Below are 24025 nucleotides of genomic sequence, written 5' to 3' on the forward strand. Positions count from 1 at the left end.
ATGTTTTGAGAGTATGGTGTAGCAGCCTTAAACTATCCACCAACATCTATTCTTTTGTTTCAGTAACCTACAAGGTCACCTCACTAACAGCAAGATTCAAGCAACTTCAGATATGCACTGAGATCAAATTTCTTTCAAGTAATATTGTATATAAACATTTGTGGTTATGTTTGTTGTATCCTTAATTTGGTATGTTTGTTTTTACAATGAAGTGATAAACACTCCTCCCTACAACACAACACTGCCATCCTAATTTAAATACCCGACAAAATGTCACTTCCAATCATTCTGTGACAAACTTAAGAACACCTCCACACCAGACCAGTCCGACTATAGGGTAAAAACAGAGGTCACAATCATGTGTGACAAGTAAAAGTCCTCAACCAACAGTACTATGGCATCTGGTTATTTGGGAAATACTCCCTCACCATCCCCTCTCTGCAGGCACTGTCACTATGCAGCACTGAGAATATCAAGCATTTTTGGATTAAATCAACACTGACAAGAAAAAAAGTGCAACCATGGATAAATTGGCCCTTATTTTTTATCACTGAAAAAAAAAAAAAAAAAAACCATTTAGAGAATGTCACTTTTTCATTACGGGTTGCATAATGTGAAGAGACTTTTAAGCATTTCAAGAAGAACACACAAGATCAAAACAGGTTTGACCATTACTTTCCTGGAGTTGCTTGCTCCTCATTTAAAACCTGAAACCATAACAGTAGCATTGTTTCATGCAATGTCAGTAATATGTTGAAAATTTTTCCAAGGAACTTAAGATGCAAATGCAGTTGCTTCAGTCTCTCTGGCTTACACAAAAATGGCAATCCATTACACATTCCATGCTCATGGAAAAGACAAATCTCCTTCAAGGATTAAGATTCAGGCATCACAAGCTGATTTTTACGTTCTGTGTTGTTCTATAAATCTGTGACACCTCCTGATTGGGTGGCACAGACATCAGTAAAGTGTGCATACAATCCTTGTAATATCTTATGACTGTGAACATTTCAGGAAGACACGGGAGATTTCATGATCACCTTACATCATATAGATTGTCATATGTATCACTTCAGTGTCTTCTACACCCTTATTACTAGGCCTACATCATGAAATATGCACTGTGATTGAACGTGTCTAAACAGTTTTGTTGTTTTTGCTATCATTCTAAATATCTGATTAAATAAGAAACACAAGTCACAATATTGGTCACAGCTCAGGAAGATACATGGTTTAAATATAAACTATATAGATATCTCAAACTTTGTATACTTTTGATGCTTGCGAATAATCATAAATTGACACATCTTGTCGTTCAGAAACCATGACAAATACCTCAACTGCCGAGTTTTATTGTTCTTTTGAAATCCTGTGAAAGCTGCTCGGCACGACCGTCCTTTGTTGAAGAGTCAAGTTTTGCGTCTTTGTTGTGACCTGGGTACAGACCCAACTTCATCCGCGTGCGGGTCCGGTTCATGGAGCTGTGTAGCGCCCTCTTGGGGAAGGGATTGAAGACGACTCTGTCCAGAGGTGACACTGGCTCCTCACAGCTGGAGCTGCTGCTACTCTGCCGTCTTCTGGAGGCAAAGCTCTGGGGGAGACCAGCACTGACACTACCCTTGCTACCAACACTGCCATTGGGTTCCATCCACGGCTTCTTGTCGTTCGGGCTGGTGGGCTCTGAAGCCTCAGAGTGCCTCCGCGACGAGGACCTCGGAATGCTCGGCTTGAATGTCTCCACGGCACAGTTAAAGTCTGGGATGGATCTACTGCTGGTGATGCCTCCTGCCCTGGGGGACCTGGGGGCTGACATGCCCTTTTCTCCCTCAGGATGGTCCGGTAAATCGCCAGGCACCTTGTTTGCGTTCAGGTCTTGTGCTGACCCGGAAGTACTGTCCTCTCTGGAGACAGACACGTCACCAAGACTGCTAGAATGCTTCGCCACCAAGCCATTGCACTCAGAAGTTTCACTGCCGTGAGTGGTATGACATCCTAACCTGCTGCTACCATCGTCGTCCAAGTCAATCAGAGTGCCTACGACTGGCTCCAAAGACTCTTGGGAGCACGAGCTGCCATTGTTTGTGGAAGACGGACTCTGGTGCCCTTGTTCCCTCTCATCGTCGACTGATGACCTTTCTTCTCCCTCTGTGGCCGGGCGTTGGCCAGTGACACCATCCCCGGGACTGATGACCATTTCACACTGGTCCTGCTTCTCATCCTCTTTCACCCCGATGTTCTCCACTTCCTTGTCCTGGGAGAGAGCAAGCTGCCTGACGTTGGGCTTGGTGTTGATGTGAACGCGTTTGATGGGTGTTTCCTTCTCATCGACCCTCTTGGGTGGCGGCGCTATCTGAGGAGTGGAGGCAAATTTGGCATTCTTCCTCCCAAGGCTTGTCTTGCCCAGAAGCAAGTGGTTGACCGCAGCTGGACTCTCAATGGCGACCGCCGGGTTCTTCTTTTCCGACAGAGATTTGAAAGCTGACCAGGTCAACAATGAGAACATAAATATCAGTAGAATGTATGTACTGTTTTAATTCTGAGCTGTGCAACAGAGCATACATAGTGAAGCACAGTGGCAGAAGATGTACTGACAAATTTATGCTCCTAAAATTTGCCACTGATGCTTTACACATGATGCCCATATACCATATTATATACCTGTCTAGAATGAGTTTGTAAAATAGCACTTTGACAAGAGCTCCAGTCTCCCGGTAGCTCAATATTTCTTTTGACAGATGATTAAGAAAAGGTGTCAAATGTATGGGTCTATTACATTTGTTTACAAATCCATTTTCATTGCTTTTCATAATTCTAACAAAAACTTCCTGAAAATGTCTGAAGTGATGAGACAATAAGTACTGATTTGATAAGAGATTGCAAGTTCAATAAAGGTAAAAAACACACAAACAAACAAACTTTACCAAGAGGCTGTCCCACATACATTTGTATATCTCTCTGCAATGTTTACAACATAAATCACTTGCAGTAAGTGTTATATGTTATGTTCAATATACTGGGATTCACACTCACTACAACATCAACAATTTCTTTGCATTTGTTCTGAAATGCATGTACATCAGCCAGTGCAAGCTTGAGGCTTTTTAAAAAGAATTAATGACTTGCCTCTTTTGCCACTCATACTGCTCGGGCCATATATGACGTGCGCCCTCATCTGCCGTCGCTGGATGCGCAGGTACTGCTTCTTCAGCGACTGGACGTCCATGGTCATTCTTTCCATGAGGGCAGCAGATAGGGAGCTCAGGTCCTCCGAACTTGTGCCGTATGCACCGGGGCTAATTTTGGCGATGTCGTCTGCGGCAGTACCCGTAGACTCTTGGCGTTCAGCTGTAAGGAAGAAAGGAGACAGATGTCATCTTCAGCTTATTACCAGTACTTAAAAGACTTTGGAAAAGATATTGGAAATCTAAATCATATCCATGGTGTAAATTTAGTCTGTGGATTAATAAAACAAACATGAAGGAGACATTCCTTGTACATGCCCATGTCAGCATGCACTAATCACATGCCACATGTGACATCAAATTTTGCACAATCCAAGGAATACATTTCAACCACCTTAGTTTGTGACTTCAGTCCAATATATTTATGAAGGCATGAACCCGAGTTTCTACAGAAAATAGTACCAATAATTTTCATGACTATATAGCAAATAGACTGACATTGTCAGCACACAGGTGCATACAAAAGAAGGAACTTGATCTTCAACGTACCTCGAAGTGATATTCTGTCCCATACGATTCTAAAGCAGCAAACCTTCATTCGTCTACACAAATCCACAATGATTACAAACCAGACCCTGGGAACCACAAAGGCATTCATCCGTAACCTCTCCCAATGTGGTTTGTGGACTTGCAAACTCCCATTAAACCGACAAGGTTGGGTTCAAAGGAGTTGGCACGCTCCAGTGAGCAGACCCTTTGTGCAGGAGACAAAGGGCAGTCACAGGTCAGGGAACCATCTATCATCTGATGTGAATGCAGTAAAGTTTAATCTACGAAAGTCACATGACATTAAAGAGGGAGGAAGCTATCCGATACAGAGGGAGTTGATTATAGCGTCCTAAAGTCACATGACATAAAGAGAGAGGAAACCATGACCTGGGGCTCACTCATGGTCATGTGACAGTAAGCGAGTGGAAACCAAGAAATGGTGCTATTTCAAAATCAAATGGGGGGGGGGGGGGGGAGACTCCCTGAACAAAACAATAATGGAGGAAGGTAATTGAGTGCACACAATAATCCAGAACAAGAACTGTGCACAAAGAAACGTATTACTGTAAAAGTGGAAACTTCCACGATGTGGAAATTGACTGGAAACCAAGAAATGTTTTACTGTAAAAATGGAAAACTTCCATGATGGGGAAATTGACTGGAAACCAGCACAAAAATAAAAACACAAATATTTTTTGCATATCATATGGTCCACTAATAAATATCTTGATTCTGTGGAATTAAAAACATGCAAAATTTACCTAACCTAGCCGAGCGAAAAATTACTCGTGCAAAAATAACCACTTTTACAGTATATAAGCTTGAAAATTATGTGATCTAGTTGTATTATTCTTACTCCAATCTTTACTTTTTGGGACTCCCATAACGATTAACCCATTGAGGACGAGTCCTGAGTATACTCGGGCAAGTGTCTATGGGAAATGCGTGTTGTAGCAAAATCAGTCCGTCCTCAACCGGTTAAGACAGCCCAACTGCACCCATTAAATCTACCTTTAAGGTTTGCCAAATGTACTGTGATTGCAAGATGTATACATGAATTCAATAAACGGATGAATGAAGTAAGTTTTGCTTCACCAAAAACAAGGATGTAATTTATGAATTTAAACCAGGTTTCTAATTCCAGTCTCCACACAATCACAGAAATATAACATGATAGTACGAGTCAGAATACAGAACAATCACAAGTTAAAGACCAAGTCGTGTTGGGATTCACGGGTGGCCCGATTCATTCACTACCCACCAGGGTGCATTTGAAAACCACGAACAGCACTAGTCAGCAAATATGTGCATTGATGTGTACACTCATCAGTAATGGTCAACTCCAGTTAACATTCTTCAGCTGTGTGCGAACTTACGCAGAGATCAGTGCTAAACCTGTACGCAATTTGTGACAGGGATTCTTGAATATATCCCAGCCGAGCCAGCCTTCCCACTCCATGATATAACCCATGCTATGAGGTCTTTAAGACATACATGTTTTCAGCATGGATATCGTAAGCATGTAAGTTTGTGATGCTGACACATGTCTACACAGCAAGGCCCTCAATGAGGCCATTGTACTTACTGCCCTCTTGGATGCGATAAGGTGAGGCTGGGGGAAAGAGCCCAGTGAAGCAGGTCATATTCGTCAGGTCCTCCTCATCAAAGAGCTCGACCTCCTCATCACTGTGGCTTCCCGCTGGCTGGGAGTAACCTCGGGAGCCTTCCTTGAGCTTGGCCGAACCCGACGAGGGCGCTTTGGTGTCGATGGCCGACGACTTCTCCAGAGCCCCCAGGGGCGAGAAGGGGGTGATGCTGAACATGTACTTCTCGCGGATTTCGTTGAGATGGGGAAACGGGAATGATGCCATGGAATAGATTGTCTGCAAAGAACAAGCAGACAACGTGTCAGAAGAAAGGCATTTACTACAAACAAGAAACACCAAACACTATAAAGCAATCCTAATGACTGTATGTTCAACTATCTCAGCTCTAAAATACTTCACAGAATATATTAAACTCCAGCTACCAATCAAAATATTTTTTACTAACTATCCTACAATGTATACCTGTACCTTTACCATAACTACAACATCAAAATGAATGGTAACAGCTTGCCTAAAATATTCAAGGAATATAGCAGAATCACGTACACTGTTACCCAACAGTGACTAATCAAATACTAGATAATCATGTAATTAGTAATGCAAGAAAGCAAGCTTTTGCTTTTGACAGTATATTTGTTTAATTCTGTCATCTATCACGTGAAGGGAATCATAGAGTGTCAATGCAAGTAGAGACTGTACAAACATCAAATACAAACAAAAAACACACAAATAACCCCTTCTACAGTGGCATTACTGCTGAGCAGTGAATGTGTCATCCTGAATGCATGACTGCATTCATCTGATGTGGAGTGAGCGCATCAATGGTTTTCTTGCACACACATCTGTCTCATCACTCCTACCACTCTTTAATGCAATAGCACATGGAGCACAATTCAAAGGGTAGGTATGGTTAGTGGAAATCACCAGAGAAAACAGGCAAATACTTCATTCATTTTTCAAAATCATGTTCACAAGAACCTTAATTCATAATGATGATGAATAGTAGGGCAGCTATGTGAAAAAGATGCTCACATCCAGCGGAAAGTATGAAATTTTGCATAGGAGTATTTTGGGGCGCTGATTTCAAAAAATGCCAGATCCAAGAAATCTGGCCACGGGGTTGGCCGCCATTTTGAATTCCAATATGGCCACCGTCAAAGATCCCTATCTTCAGTTCTGAATGACATAAGCCATTGAAATTTGATACATAAAAGCGTGGTGATGTGATTACTTCAATAACAGACTTATTTGACATGTCTGACAAGCTGCACGGCAGCCAATTTGTATTTTCCTACATAGTTGCCATGTTGGAGTGTTGAAAATCTCTATCTCAGGTTTGTAAATTAAGCTTCCTGAGTGAGCGCGCGTTTGTAACTGATTGCGTGCGCGCTGATGTATTTACATTGTGTTGTAAGTGAAAGGTGCATTATGCTTCATTTTTGCTGCACTTTTTGGCATGCCCATGAATGTTAGTCGTGATGTTTGTCTTCGCAGCCATATTGGAATTCAAAATCGCAGGCATTGCATTTGTCAGACACATCACAATAGTCCATTTTTTAAGTCAGTATGTTAAAATACTTGTTTGCACCTAATTTCAGCATCACTCACCACTTAGAACTCGAGATAGAGATTTTGAACATTTCGTCAAGGTGGCCATATTGGAATTCAAAATGGTGGCCATTCGATGTTTGTCAGACACTTCAAATTAATCTAACAAATTCAATATGTTAAAACGCTCCTGTGTACCAAATTTTGGTACCACAGGTCATTCAGAACTGAAGATAGGGATATTTGAATTTGTTTTGTGATGGCGGCCATATTGGAATTCAAAATGGCGGCCGACCCTGTGGTCAGATCTCTTGGATCCGGCAATTTTTGAAATCAGCACCCCAAAATACCCCTATATGCAAAATTTCATACTTTCCGCCGGATGTGAGCATTTCGACCAATTTTTGCTACATATCTGCCCTACTAGAAAGATTGGTATTTACAAGGAAATTGTTTTAGATCATAGTCCATACAGTATGTATTTCATATTGTCTGTAGTCATCTTATCATACAGCAACTGTAATACCTGACTGATTTGCATGTCTTGGATCAGTTCCCAAAATCGCTAAATCGCAAAATCATTTTTTCCTCAAGAAAAGATTATTGAACTCTAAGCTATTTTGCGTCACATGTCACAGCAATCATGATCAACTATGGATAAAGCTTCGTAACTTATTGTATACCAACCGGTACATCCTCAGTTGGTGTATATACAAACTTGTTGGCTTTGTGCTTGGTCTCATTCTTCTGAAGTAGGGGTAAAAACAGACAAAGCTGATGATTTTACCCCACACTCGGCTCCCCCCCCCCCCTACTAACAACTGAAGTGGCAGAATAAAGTCCTAAATGTAGTACAGGTATATAATATGCATTTCATCACGGCAAATCTAAAACATGCTCAATTAAATGCCACATTATAGGTCTGTGTCCACACTCAATAGTTATGACATGCTGTTCAGTCTGGCCGACAGCTCTGCATGTAAACTGCTTTTCACACAACAAGTATTACATCCTGATGACTAAGCTCATGAATACCGAGAATGAACAGCGCTCAGGAGGAGCGTATGAATGCTGGTACTCCACTAATCAACCTGAAAGACTTCCTAGCTGCTAGATTTAAAGTAGTGTTGTTGTTTTTAAGGGGGTGGTTTATATTTTGTTCCACGTGCTGCCAAAAGGCTTCCTCTAACCTTCCCCATTTTGCAAACTCACTCAGACAGGAGATTTATCAAGCCTGCTAACAGCATACCTGCCAACATTTCAAGATGAAACATCTTACTCATGGATTGCAAAAATCTTATTTTATATGCAAACTGAAGTTAAAAATCTTACTTTCAGTCAAATCTTCAGAAAATACACATGAAAGGGATATCTAAATATTTTTTTAAAATCTGATTTCTCTGACAGAAAATCTGATTTTGCTATTTTTAACGTAAAAAATCTTACTGAATCTGATAAAATCTTACTAGATGGCGAGTATGTAACAGCTGTGTGAGAATATGAGGGATGACCCTAGAAGATTATTTGCATGACACAGAATGCACTTTTCCATCATAACTAAGTTTTTGGAGTCAAGTTTTATCAACGGCAGTAACCATTCTCCTAGTCAAACACAGAAAGAGATAGAGAAAAAAAACACACATATCCTTTTATTGCTCTGTTTTGTTTCATTTTTTTCCCTTGTACATTGTACATATTTGATTACAATATGTAATGCTTCATGAGTTTATAGTGTGCAAGCAATTTTGGTTTGATAATGACAAGCTATAATGACCTTAAAGTCATATCCAGTTAGATTTTGCATTTTCATCCAAGCACTACAAGCAGATACTGATGTTTTATTGGGCTACTTTAATATGAATAATGCATTAAGATACACTGGTAAAAGGTAACGATTAAATACACACATACAGAACAAGTGAGATAGGGTAATCTGCATGTGATGCATCACGTATTACCCCGGCGTAGTACCCCGGGTAACAGCGTTGTGTAGCGCCACCTCACGTCCACTCGAGGACAGCCAGAGAAAAATGCATGCACTGTGTGTGCGTGTACATAGCATTCCCATGCCACTGCATGTTATACTATGCCTGCATGGAAGCTGCGATACCACTAGTGTGTGCTTTAGTGCAGTGCAGTGTAGTGGCTAGCGCGCGCTAGCTCCAGCACCAAAATAATTTCCTCTTTTTGACACCTAGGGTACAACCTTTTTAAAAAAATAAATAATTCAACAAAATGGCTGATTTTTATTTGGTACCTCGGGATACCATTTATGCAGGGCTCGACACTAACGGTGGCCCGGTGCCCGGTGGCCCGGGGCCACCAAAAACGCACGTCGGGGCCACCAAAAATTCTGAAATGAAGATTTTGGTGGCCCAATCGGGCCACCAAAAAAAGTCGGATGTGTGCCTTTACTTTTGGAAATGAACAGCGGTAACAATCGGCTCCGTAAGATGCTAAAATAAATTTCAGATATTTGTTCTTGATTTTGGAAATGAATTTAGACAGGGTACCTGTATCACTTCAGTAATGCTTAATATCTATTTTTCTATGTTTAGTAGGACTATGTCTAGTAGTTTTTTTTATGTTTTTCTTGATTTTTTTTCGGGCCACCAAAAAATAAAAATCGATGTTTTGGTGGCCCGATCGGGCCACCAAAAGTAAAAGTTAGTGTGGAGCCCTGATTTATGTCATCATGTGGAGCTTGCACATATAAAGGGCATCAAGGAGGTGCAAGTTTGATCTCACCTGTACAAGATCATCACCATCGATGAGTTGGTTCTGGAGCATCTCGCTGCAGAGCACCGCCATCTGGCTGTAGAACTCATCGGCACTCTTGATCTCTAGAAGAGGCCTGAGGCAAGAAAAGTGACATGGAGTAAGAGACTGGCTATTCATATTTGTAGCCATGGACGGTTACACCCCTAAATTATCTCTAAATCTTCTTCATGCTTTACATACGTTTTAGATAATGTGCAACATCTCACATATTTTCTCCATAATCCTACTTCACACTTCTTTCCGATACTCGATCCAGTTTTGTTTCAGCTTATATTCTAGAATCAACTTCAACAATTCCCCCAAGCAGATTCATGCCAATGTGAGGTTATGGCTACTTTGGTGATGACTCTCATACCTTGCTGACCCTTTCTGTTAATCATAGCTCATCTGAGCTCAATTTCTTGATAGATTTTGAGGAAAAGGCCTCAAGGTATTTCAGTGTCTTTTTTTTTTCAAAGTACTGCTCACCTTAATTTGTATGGCTTTTCAAGTGCAAAATTTTGAAGGAAAAAGACAACCCCCCCGAAATATTGGTTAAACTTACTGTGAGAGTTTGGCCCAGATGGCCAGTGCTACCCTGAGGAGGACCTCGGACCCCTCCAGGAAAAGGGTGTCCCATACCCGTAGGACCAGCTTCTTGGGGAGGCAGGTGGCAAAGAGGGTCAGGAACCACTGCATGGTAAACACGTTGGTCAGGGGAGGCTCGTAGCTACCTGTTGCATGGACACACAAAACAACACCACCAATAAATGATAGTGTGAAAATACATACACAATGTAAGTGTGTATTATGATGATTACTAGGTGTAATCACATGATCACAATTCTTGAACAAGGAGAGCTGTGAGGGTTTAGTGATACTTTCATTTTGACCTATGTACATAAGAAGAATGAGACCAAATTGTGACTTGTTACTGTTTTTCCCGTCGTTTACTGTATACGCCAAGTATTTCGCGAGGTTTTTATTTTCGCGAATTTCGCGAGTCAGGTGCTATTCGCAAAATGAAAGACACGCGAAAATATTGACTCTGATCACGCTATGAATGTGACGCACGCATATACATTTCTCCATTCGGTACAGGACTCCACAATCGCGAATTTAACCACTCACAAAATCGTTGGGAAGTTCCGATTCGTGAAAATTTTGACTCGCTAAATATATGGCATATACAGTATAAATATGGATGATTATGTTGTTAGGAATTTTTGTCTTGTGTTACTTTACATACATGATATTCATTCACATGATTCTACAATGCAAACATTTTTAAAACACTGGAAGCCACTCAAATCTCTCATCATTAAGGTGGTAAGATTCAAGCACTCATTTCTTCATAGAAAATTTAAAGTTTTATTTGTCCCATTTACTATATCTGCCCCCTTGTTATCGGGATAATAAAAATTCCCATTTTCCCTGAAATATTGGCATCATTTGTGAGCAATTATCGCATGACTTGCAGTCTTGACTGATGTCATTTTGATTATATATTCATGAAAGCAAGGACATGACTGCAGCTACATTTAAAACACACTATTCCCCTGCTACTCGTAAATGCCGCTTTGCTCATCAACTACAGCAATGATACAGAAACTGGTGGCATGTAGAGCATGGCTGCTGCCTGTTCAATGGACCTCTCTCTCCATTTCACAGCACTCTTGGTTATGGCAAATAGGGGCTGCCACCTTTCTTGTGGCCTCAGTAATGTTAACTCTACAATGTTATCTCATTATTTCTATAATACCCTTTATCCACAAGGAAAGCTTTTGAAACACACTCAAAAGTCCTCACGTTCACTCTCAGTCAGGAGTCGTCTTGAGAACTCTGTATCACGTTTCACAAAAGGTTTACAATACTTTGGCGAATACAATTTGCAGTATGTATACTCTTACAAGGCTAACATTAGAAGAATGAAGCCAGGTCTGCTAGGTCTACAAGTAACATTCAGGTATCTAGACTTTGTGAATCACGAAACAAACATGACTGAGGAAAACCATCAGATACAGTAAAATGGTCAGAGTTTGCCAGCAACATTAAGAGACATACCAATGAATTAGAATTACAATTTCAACCTCTCATTTGATTTGAAATCAAGGTGACTGGCTACCAGAAATATTTTTACGATTCAATGTACATATGTAGGAGAAAAGGAGTTTATACCTGACAAGCCGTCATTAGCTGACTTCTGCAGTTTGTCGAGATGCTGAGCCAGCTCAGGCAGCTTAAAGTGGAGCAGCTCCCTGAAGACGGCCATGTCTACAGAAAGCGCCCTCAGATTGTTGGCGAAGTAGCTGTCGGGCAGCACGTGGTCTATCAGAAAGATCATCACCTATGTACACACACACACACACACAAAGCAGTCAATTGAATTAGGGCTATCCCAGGAAGGGAGGCTGCTTCAAACTCAAAAGATTCAAACTAGTTTCTGAAAATTGAGTGGAAATTACATGACAGAAGTCACAACTCTTCCGTGGTGAAATGATACTATTGCAAATCATCACAGTTAACTCCACACACAGTTCAAAGACAAATTGCTCTACAGTATACCGTTTTAAGTGAACTGACAACTTTTTTCATTGTCAGTTTGTATGGCCCTAAATTCAATTCAGCCTAAAAATTTCCCCAAATTTCCTCTGTTGTATTTTACTGATATCTGCTATTAGGCCTTTCCATACACATTTCACCTTAAATAGCACTGAACATCATAATGAGCAATGCGGGCAAAATACTGATAACCATGAATGTAATGCAAAATTAATGAGGCTCATCACCTGCCCTATAAATAGGCAGAACCACATGAATTCACTAATCATCGACGAGGTGATTACCAATGCATGCACATACTGTAGGTGTACAGTATCTTTCCAGGTATATTGGATGCTAGCTTCCAAGAATGCCACCCACTCCTTTTTCTGCTAAATTTCATCACATGATTACCTTAAAAAAAATCAAATTGGCATCAGGACTCATGTCCTGTATTTCAGCTTTCTCCACTCATGCTTTTACCTGAAAAGAAAGGATTATCTTAATTTCTTAAATTTGATAAAATACTTGCGTCAAGTTGTTTCTTATTGCAACTGATCGACGAATTGTCCTACGTCAATGCAAACAAGGAAAAATAGAAATTACGCGGTGCATAATATTTGTCCCCACCGGAAGTAGCATTTTGTAGCAAAATGTACAACATAGGTCAAAAATCAAGGTAAAAGGTCAAAGAAGTCAAAGGTCAAAATTCTGTGTAGAAGTTTTGAAGCCCTCACCTAGTGCCATCACATAAAGCAAATGGAATTGAAATCGGGTTAAAAATGGCGAAGGAGTAGCATTTTGTAGCAAAATGTAAATTACAGGTCAAAAATCAAGGTCAAAGGTCAAAGAAGTCAAAGGTCAAAATTCTGTGTAGAAGTTTTGAAGCCCTCACCTAGTGCCATCACATAAAGCAAACGGAATCGAAATCGGGTTAGAAATGGCGAAGGAGCAGCATTTTGTAGCAAAATGTACAATATAGGTCGAAGGTCAAGGTCAAAGGTCACAACTGAAATTCTGTGTAGAAGTTTCAAAGCTCCCATGTAGTGCTATCATATAAAGCAAACAGAATCAAAATTGACTCATAAATGACAGAGAAGTAGCAAATGGAACATTTTGATCACACACGGACGCACACACGGACGCACACACGGACACACACACGGACACACGGACACAAACACGTACGGAGCCCGTTTCATAGTCCCCTGCTCGAACTCGTTCGGCGGGGACAATAAACACTACTAAACACTGATTAGTTCAGTGCCTATTTACGTCAATGTAGGGCAATTTGTCTATAGTATCAGTTGCAATATCTTAATTTCTTGTGATATTTTGTGAATGACTATCCAGTAGGCTCTACAATCCAGTGCTAAATAAAGCTGAAGAGACTGCTTAAATTTGTTGTGTTTTGAAACGTCTGCTATGGCTATGGTTCATTGTATGAAAATCTTGACCAAACTTATACATACAGCATGTGTGTGCTTTAAGTCATGCTTGCTAACAAGAAAAATGTGTGCAAAATTGTCCAAACTCTATCAGTGACTACTATACTTTCTCCAGCATAACTACCTCAAACATGGATATATTACACACATAAAAGAATTGCACTCTGGTAATCATTGGTACACGATTTTAAACATTATTGTGTTGCCAAAAATTTCCTTCTAACAAAGACTGCCCTGTCTTAACCTCTTTTCTGCACATTATGTTTAATGTGTTCTTTCTTGAGTCTTGATGAAGTGATACCTATAGCAGCTGCAACACAGCTACACTGGGATGGGATCTTTCATATTATCATGACGGGGGGGGGGGGGGGGGGGGGGGGGGGAGAATTTTCAAATGAATACCTTTTTTCTGGAAGATCCCCAAAACTGTATTCTCTGGTTTGAAGAAGAAATTGTCTTTGTATACTATGTCTACACATAAGTGGTGCATTATGATTGCAATTGAATTACAGTGCTGTGCATGGCCCCAATCATGGGTACCCTAAGTGTAACATATGGGGTCAAAAATGAAGTTCTGGGAATGAAACTGATTCTCTCCTTACAATCTTCCTTACACCCTGTATTACTCACACACCAATTTTAAGAGCTGTTCCATGGGCAGTGCACATGTAATCAAACATCGAAACACGGAGTGTCTTTGTTCATAACTCCATGTCCATTTCCTATTTTTTTATTTTGATTCATTTATGGAAGCAGTTTCAGAAAAACTTCAGTGATATATTAGTTGATAATTGCTATGACTATCATCATATACCAGAAATTCAGGGATTTGCATCTTCACCAAAGCATAGTGATTGAATCCATTATGGACAATAGTTATGAACATAAGATTTTGTGACCTGTGCTGAAGAAATTTAGCAAACATCCCTGAATTGATATCATATCCCCATTAACAACATTTCAATAAACAAAGGCAATGGAGTGGACCAACATATAACATAACTAAAGTTGTAATTATTCTTATTCTTTTTCACTGTAAGAATTTGCTGTTGTCAAAAAAGATCATGTTCATAGCTGTAGGACACTACTGGCGGTTATTTTAAAGAAACAGATTACTCTTATGCATCAAAACTTACAAGAAACTAAAGAAATAATGACTTAAAATCAAATTAATTTTACAAGATTAATTTTAAGATAAATGTTTTAATTTCATGAAGTTGTCGTTATGTTCGTAACTTGGAAAAAAAACATGAGAGTACAGGTAAAATGCTCCATTTTCATATTATATGAAAAGAATGAAAAGTGTGTACGGCCTTCACAGAAGTTCAGAAACGTGTAATTTTTGGCCAGTTTAGTAGTCATGTAGCATCCATCAACAAGGAAAGCACTTTGAGAGAGAAGACCTCTGCCAAGCAGCTGATTTTCACCCATACGCAAATGCTGAAAATCACCTTTATTTTTAAACCAGAACTATCACTGAATGTGATTAACAACCCCACCTAGAACTGAAGGAGTTAGCTCATCTCACAATATTTTAAGTAGATGCTGAAATCATCCTTATTCCCAAATGATAAAGAAGCCTTTTTGTTGTGTCTCGGCAGAGTCTATTATGAAAATGTACCTCATTTAAGCACCTTTCTGCAAGCTGCGCCTTGAGCGTGCGCACAGTGTGCATATATAATGCACACTTCGTGCAGCTTGAACTCCCTCATTCGCTGACCCTGTTTACCTATGATAATCCTTTAAAAAAAAAAAACTCTGGGATCCAGACAGTTATCCATTAAATCTCTACCAAAATTTGATCATCTCTTCTTTTTGTCATTGTCAACCAATCCTTACAGTTTCATCCAAAACCATTAACAACTCTTTGAGTGATTTTGAAAACAAACAGACAGACAGACAGACAGACAGAAAAACAGACAAACCAACACCAACAATCACATAACCTCCTTGGTAGAGGTAACAAATTACAAGGAATTAAAATTATCTGCAAACACTCTTTACATGTGAAGACAAACATACCTTACAACCTTGTGCACATTCACATCCAATTCCTTGTCTAGGAAAAAGCTAACAATCAGGAGACAACATTACTACAAATTGTATTTGTATTCCATGACACAGTCATTTTGACAGTGCAACAAAGTACCGAGTTTTTTAAATCAAACTAAAGATATTCAAGGGTAAGCAAACTTATTCTACCAGGGGAATAACGTCAGCTGAATGTGTGCACACATTAAGACTCCAGGGCATCTCTTTTATTCAGCTTCCTTTCAGCATCTTGTGATGGGGTGGGGATGGGGGGTTAAAATGAGGAATGATTAGTGCTAGGCCTTGCTAGATGAAGGATACACTTTAATAATCTAGGGGCACAATGAGCCCCTGTCTGGGCACACATGCTACAATGCTTTGTGTCTCTTTCATTCATTCTTGATCACTCTTCACTGCTACCCATCCCCGATTTATTGGCATCCCTTGTCAAGATTCATAAAAGGACTGACTAACAAAGACAGGTGAAAAACACGACCTTACAGAGCTACAGCACTCCAATTCTCATATGAGGGACTGTGCCATTATTTCAAATCTGCCACCTCCCCTGGGAATTCAGTAGATGCGTTTGCATTCAAATTAAGCAGACCCTAGGAATCTCCTGCTCACATAAACAATCTATCACTTTATTCCAAGCATCAATTTCTGTCCATCTGTTTTTTTTTTTCTTCTCTTTTTCTTTCTGTCTCCCGACTCTTCTCTCTTCTCAAGATGTTGTGTTCTAGTGCATATCAGTGTTGTATATTAAATCATTGTTACAGACATAATAGCAAATACTACAAAAACATGCACGCCCACATATACATTAATACAAGATATTTGGAATGAGTAAGCACATTCCCTTTCATGGATGACATTGTCTGGAACTGTCTGCATTTAACCTCCTCACCCATTCATCTACTTGGCCTATTCTGTTGCTTTGTTATTCCAGCCTCAACGCTGATTTTAAGATGTCTATTAACAATAATGGAATATTATCAATGGTCACTTATTTCAATGAGGACTGTTTATCACAGAAAATAATGTATCTTTCTCTTTCAAAGGCACAACGAAAATTCTGTTGAAGAACACATCGTTAGGGGTGGGTACTGCTCCCAAATTCTTTGGCACACCACGTAATGGATCCCCATGAGGAAAATCTGATCATGCAGTAAATTCATCGATACTATGCAGCTGACTGAAGTTTAAATAGAGTTGATGCCAGCACCATTCCACACAAGGGTATCATATGGGACTGATGATGCTATCGATCAGTCACAATGAATCTCATGGAAGCTTCCAGGTCTGCCAGCATTTTTACACTCAAATCCGCAAGGTTCCACAGAGCAATCAGGGGGATATTTATAGGCACGCCCATCTCAATGGGCAAAACTAAATAGTACAAATCCCAAATGAGGGAGGCTTTTAAACTCTCTTGCCTTGCTTTCACATGTACCGAGAGTGCTTAATTTGAATGCTGAATTACAAACAAAATCGCAATTATGATTCAAATCATCATTCGTTCATACGACAAAGAAAGGCTTTTCGGATTCTGCAGGTTTGAATTTCAGAGCGAGGAGTGGACGTTTGGCTTCTTTCCAAGTTCCCATCAATAAAATCTTGAGCCATAAGTAGCGTGCTTTGATGTCAATGCCAGCATTCGAGGAGTGTGGTCTTTCCACAGGAGTCGTTGAAAGGTCACTGTAAGCTCCGCCCTCAAACACGATTGGGGGTCAATTATGTTCAGAGTGGTTTTGCTGCTTAATTTTGGAGAAACATGATTGGAAAACACCTCCAAACTATCATTTGAAACATGATTAAAATTATGATTCAAATTATCTTCAATGATTCCAGTTTGCATTCACACAGCAAATATGCTTAATTTGAAACAGGATTCAGGTGATGTATCATAAGAATCATGTTTCAAATTAAGCACCCTCTGTATGTGTGAAAGCTACTATAGGTTGGATAATGAAGAGATATTTCAGTGTTCAGGGAGCCACATGAAAAACAGTTCAAATACTCACAATTACTTCCAACCGTCTTTAAAAGATTGAAGGGTCTGTTTTATTGCATAGATATATATATGTTGCATTGGCACCATAGATTGTTCCATGATGTAATAAGTTTACCGTATAAGCCACAATATTAGGACACAACATCACCATTTGTTAATTTAGACATGCTCTACACAAAATTTAATTACTGAGTGTCTATATAATAGTGTCACAATCCCACTGGATTCTACCTTCTGCCCAACAGTTCTGTATACCCCTCTGATGACCACTGACCACCTGTCTGCACACTAGAGCGAGGAACTCACCTTTAGGGCATCGTCCTCAATCCTCTCCATGACCTCCAGTATGAGGGCAGCAATCACGTTGAAGCCCTGGCAGTATCCAACGGACTTGTTCCAGCGGGCGTAGGCTAGGAGGACTCGTTTGAGAACCACGCGGTCTTCCTCCGCCCCCTGGCCGCAGAACCCACTGCAGCCGGTGCGGTGTAGATCCTGGAGGGAGGTGCCGTAAAAACAATCGGGCATCAAAGTCGCAACAGGTTTGATGGGTTATCTCATCCACAAGAGCATTGACCATCTCATAACACACAGGTGAGATCCCCAACTGTCTTAGCTACATTATTCGCACATCAAAATACTGTATGCATGATGATTCTCTAGTTCTTACTTTAAAGGGGCATTCCAGACGATTTTCATAATTTCACATCATGTAGTACATAAATCAACAGCTTCATGTATAGATTTGTAGAATTTATTGTGGTTCTTGAGCAGAGAAACAGTACTTTCAAAAACCTTAAACAAATTACACTGAACAAAGATGATGACATAGAGCCTCACATATCTCAGAAATGTAGCAGTGTCATTCCATTACAATACCACATGCTTGCAAGCTCACCTGTGTGTAATCTATGCATGCCTTCTTCTTTTGTGCTGCTTCCTTGAGCCACATCTCATGCATTCTTAAGGTGAGGCTGCCATGTCATCATCCTTGTTCATTGCAATTTGTTATAAACTTCGAAAACATTCTTATTTTTCATCCCAATCATTATAAATCCTGAAACTCTGTACCCAGTATAACTAATTTATATATGTTCAAATGTAAAAATTTGAAAATCATCCAGAGGTCTCCTTTAAACACAAAACTGGAACAAATGTCTTTCAAGGAATAATATGGTCATATTTTGAAATCACCTCTTGAATAGACAATGGATAAACCAAGATAATATCAATAAAAAATACTCATGTCTGAATATATTTTACTGAGTTTCTACCTTGGACTATGCCACACCGCACAGTGATATCAATTTATTCATTTGGAATCACTCAGTATCAGAAGCAAAGGGAGCTTAGTGTGAGTGCAGTGTTCATATGAACAGTATGACCATAACCTGATGGTTGATGAAAGCTCTATTTGGAAAAACAAACAAACAAACAAACTTACTCTCAAAAGCAGCATTCAAATGCAGTATACAATTCAAAATAGTTTATAGGTTGAGAAAAATGATTAATTAATCTATATAATACTAACCTTGATTTACACACAATACATCTCCCATGTCAACACTGGAATTTTCACTTCTTAAACATTAAGGTCTGAAAGCCATAACCAGTACCATCCACCACTGAAGACAATTTTTTTTCTTTTTTCTTTTTTCTTTTTCTTTTTTTTTTTGGGGGGGGGGGGGTATTCTGGTACATGTTGTAAATTTTGTCAATATCTGCAGGCATACAACAAATGTTGGAACTAACCAGTAGCATTTTCAATTTTTAGAACAAGTAATAAAGCATTTGTTTTCCTCAATTGATTATGAAAAAGATAAAATCAAGAGGGGGAGACAGAAAAAAACAATAACACATGTTGGGTCAAGTGATTTCCAGAGAAGACAGGCAAGGGTATGGCATACTACAGGGGATTTACCTTGACAATCTGCACTCCAAGCTTATCATCATCCGGGTTGGAGTGGTCATTGAAGGCGACCCGCACCGTCTTTTCCCAGTCCAGCTTGAGGTGCTTGATGTGTTTGTCGGCCAGACTGAGCCAAACTGCCTTGCGCAGCTCACGGGGCAGTCCGAATGGCAGACGGGCTACCGCTCGCAGTGCGTCATACCACTGAATCACAGAGACAACCATACATAAAAAACAAATTTGAGCAAGTGCCCCCATACTTTGAATGGGCAAGTAGCCATTCATTGCACTCGCCTAAAGTGAGTTGTTCGATGTATGTAGTTGCCCCAGCAAACGAGCAAGAAGGTTTGTAGCACCCTGCTGTGTGACTGACAAAACAGAAAATCAAATTTTCTGGATTCTCTTCATTACAGCTATTTGTGCTCCAAATTGAAATCTCTATAACTAAAGAAAAAAAAAAAGAAAAAGTAAAAAGCTTGAGAAAAATGGACTGGCATCACATTTGGCATTGAGAAAATAAGACAATAGGCACAGTGATCTGCTTTCATCCCCCATTTTCAAAATATAACACGTGTATTTCATGGGGCTTTCCAGTAATTTACTTTATCTTTTAGTGATGGTGAATTCTGTAATCTCATCGGTAAATTAACCACTGAATATATCCCGTATTACGTGATAAGGTCATATTGTGCGCATGCGCTAAATCCACCACTTAATATTTTCCATATTCCGTGATAAGACGTCATGATATTACACAGCTAGCTGCGCGTGTACCAAAGACGCTGAATAGGAAAGTGCGTGCTAATCCTGTACAAAACAAATGGACAGCGCGCAGTCCTCAAGCATATTACGCACATAACCTGAGACCACCAGACGCTTGATAAACGACAACGGCAACTTACGTATCTGGCTACTGCAGTATCTTATGGCGTGTACATTGTACGTACACGTGTATTTGTATGCGCGCATACAGTAATCAGCTCGCGAGACGTAGGCCTATGGCTGACAGCCAGCGATTTCAACATCATTCACGAGGGGAAATCAGCGAGAAGAAGGTTAGCACTTACACTAAAAGATAAAATCGTTACCCCCTGCTTGTTCTTACGAAATACGGGAAATATCTATGGTCTGGTGCCATATTCCATTCGGCCTCCGGCCTCATGGAATATGGCACCAGACCGTTGATATTTGCCCGTATTTCGTGAACAAGCAGGGGGTAACTAATAGTACGACGTACAGCATAAAAGGCTAAATTCCACGTGTGAATCTTATTCCTACAACAATTGAAATGATGCACAGTTGGTGCTTCATGTAACTGTTGTAATGATCCAAAATTTGTTGGACACTTCAATAGTGTTGTGATCTGCTTTCAAACAATGATACAAGTGCATCTTACGGTGTGTTAAAGTAATTCATTGTATGATAAAGAGGCTACAATCTGTATTCCCTGAAAATTAAATGCAATAAATCTAATTCTCATTACAATTGGAATGATGCACCATTGATGCTTCATTGTTGATGCTTATTGTAATGAAACAAATCTCTTTGAAACTTCATCTCAAGATTTTATAATACCCTTGATTGCTTATTTAGAATGAGAATCTTATCTTTCTTCTAACTGATAAGTAAAATTAAATGTACAAGTACAGTAAAAGATTCATTAAAATCACTAAAAAACTAGAAATGTCGCTATGGCGACTGATGCCTCCGCCATAATGCATTATTCTCCCAATAGGTGTATAGTACAATGTCTTCACAATGTGTAATGACAGTTTCACATAACTGGCAGAAATATCTGGAATGTTCACTTTCCATGAACTGGGTTTGCTATAATTGTCTATTAAAGAGTGCAGGTACGCATATTTGGGGAATTGAAAATTTTTACTTGACTTCTGACTGATCTTATTATAAGTTTATGTATTGAGTATAATTTTCAAGGTATGAAGAAAGAGTGTAATTACAGTACAAAATATATCTTCTTCTTTTTTTTTTTGCATTTAAACCTGACCTTTGACCCTTAACATTTTACCTTTGACCTTCTGGCTAGAAATTTCCAAGAGAATCTCCATTAAGTAATACATGTACATTTATATCAAATTTTAAAACTAATAATGCAATCATTGCATATACTAGTATATGAGGAAAATAGTAACATTTTGAGAAGTTGAACTTGACCTTTGACCCCTGACTATTGACCCATGACCCCTAAATTCCCTAGATAATCCCTGCCAGTCAGTACATGCATATGTACCAAGTTCCATGAAGATACATTGAACTATTTGCGAGAAAAGTGATATTGCAACATTTTCACCTAACCTTTGACCTTTTGACCTTGACGTTATGACATGAAACTCTCTCTGGATAATCTTTACACAGTAGTACATGTCTACACAAAGTTTCAAGAAAATAACTGCGGGCATTGCACAGATATGGGGGAAATAGCAACATTTTTAGCATTTGACCTTGACCTTTTGACCTTTGACCTCTTGCCAATGTCACTAAAATCTACTCAACTAATTGTCCCATCATACATCATCCTTGGACCAAGTTTGGTGAAAGCTGCTTCATCCAGTTTTGAGTTATCACGTAAACAGATAAATTTTAGGATTTGACCTTGATCTTTGACCTCTGACCTCTGTCCGATTTCACTGAAAAACTAACCAAGTAATTGTCCCATCATACATCATCCTCCAAGAAAGTTTGGGGAAATTTGCTCCATCAAGTCTTGAGTTATTGCGTAAACGGATACAATTTCAGGATTTGACCTTGGCCTTTGACCTTTAGCTGATTTCACCCAAAATCTAATCAAATCATTGCCCATCATACTTCATACTTGGACCAAGTTTGGTAAAATTCCATTAAATATTACTCAAGTTATCGCGTAAACGAAAGCGGACGGACGTACGTACGGACGTACGTACGGACGGACGTACGGACGGACGGACAGACGGACGGACGGACGGACAACCCGAAAACATAATGCCTCCGGCACCACTTCGTGGCGGAGGCATAAAAACACAAATTTCAAGCCTCTCATGTTTTCCCAGAACAGTGATACTGGTCACTATAAGTCATGTAAAAAAAAAAAAAAAAATGCAAATGAGGTGAAAATGTCATGGCCTCGTAAATCTACCATTTGATTCGGCACAAATCTGCACATCATTTTTTTGTTTTAAAATTGACTGAACAAGGAATAGTTACTAGTTAACCCAACATAAATAATAATAGCATAAATCTATAAAGTGCAAAACCCTATACATAGGGTTCATGTACATCATGCTCTTCTTTACTGCAAAAGCTTCTGATATGCTTGACATCAAATTGTTTTGGACATTCTAATGATGAAGCAACATTTGGTGAGTTTGTGGGGGTGGTAGCTGAATTATTGACAAAGGACAGATTGTTTACACATGTAGGACTTCAGGGGAAAAGTGAGAGTGAATAACACAATCACCACATGTAGCTAATCTGCATGATACAGAATACTGTAAATACATGTATGCCATAAGTGATGCAACTGATAATCACAGTTTCTTCTAAATGTACATGAACACATTATGATTTGGTAAAACTTCCAACTGAATCCATTTGCTTTACTTTACTATTTCAATCAAAGTCAACAAACAGTGGAGTTTACTTATCACATATTCCTGACTGGTGTATCATCATAGTAATTTCATTTCTACAAGGCAAAATGAAACACCATCAAAACTGTCATTTTCCTTCTCGTAGAAAGGGCAACATACGATGATTGTACCACTCAACATCAGCAAACTGAATATTGCTGCCTTCTTTACCATCACAGTACTTTCATTTTAAATAGGCAGTGAGGCAACACCAAAGCTGCCACTCTTTTCCTTCTCACAGAAAGGTCAAGATACAAACTTTGTTTGTAAACACCAATGCAACCAATATTAACTGTAGCAGCTTAAACCCTATCTTCAAAAGAAGACCTTGTCTACATGATAATCATTTTGACAGATCATTACACCGGATTTCATGGGGAATTTCTATATCATAGAATTCCAACTGAGCCCTGCATGCCTATAACGTAGCTATTCACTGGATTTCACAGATTCAAAAATTGCTTTTGGTGTCTTTGTTGTATCTCTCAGAGCTACCAATATTCATTACAAATAGACAGATGAATGGTGAAAAATAAAGAATGAAGTGCAACACCGTCTATACACTAAATTTCTCATCTTTTCTAACCACACTGGTACTGTTCAAACAAAGGGCTCTCCGGCATGTGTACAGTATGAGCTACGAAAGGAAAAAAAAAATGGGGGTTAACTGACATCACAGGCAAATCAAAACCGTCTTTGCAGAGTATAGTCAGACACCCAGTTTGGTGACATAAACACAATCATATGATATGAATGGTTATGTCTATAATCTTGATTGGTGCTGCATGTCTGATAGAGCTTGGCAGGATCACT

The 24025-nt window shown here is 39.5% G+C and overlaps 1 protein-coding gene across 1 annotated transcript in view; it reads right to left on the bottom strand.

Annotated features, from left to right (window-relative positions):
* Positions 1-605: 605 nt before the first annotated feature.
* LOC140245974 (TBC1 domain family member 30-like) overlaps positions 606-24025 on the bottom strand; it is a 34315-nt gene continuing 10895 nt past the window's right edge. The window contains exons 4-11 of the mRNA XM_072325425.1: positions 19599-19790; positions 17987-18172; positions 11825-11993; positions 10212-10380; positions 9635-9740; positions 5317-5614; positions 3124-3345; positions 606-2478 (exon numbers count right to left, since the gene is read on the bottom strand). Coding sequence (XP_072181526.1) covers positions 1337-2478; positions 3124-3345; positions 5317-5614; positions 9635-9740; positions 10212-10380; positions 11825-11993; positions 17987-18172; positions 19599-19790 — 2484 coding nt within the window. The 3' untranslated portion in view covers positions 606-1336. The remainder of the gene's footprint in view (positions 2479-3123; positions 3346-5316; positions 5615-9634; positions 9741-10211; positions 10381-11824; positions 11994-17986; positions 18173-19598; positions 19791-24025) is intronic.

Source organism: Diadema setosum, chromosome 2 (assembly GCF_964275005.1).
Source record: "Diadema setosum chromosome 2, eeDiaSeto1, whole genome shotgun sequence".
Lineage (NCBI taxonomy): Eukaryota > Metazoa > Echinodermata > Echinoidea > Diadematoida > Diadematidae > Diadema > Diadema setosum.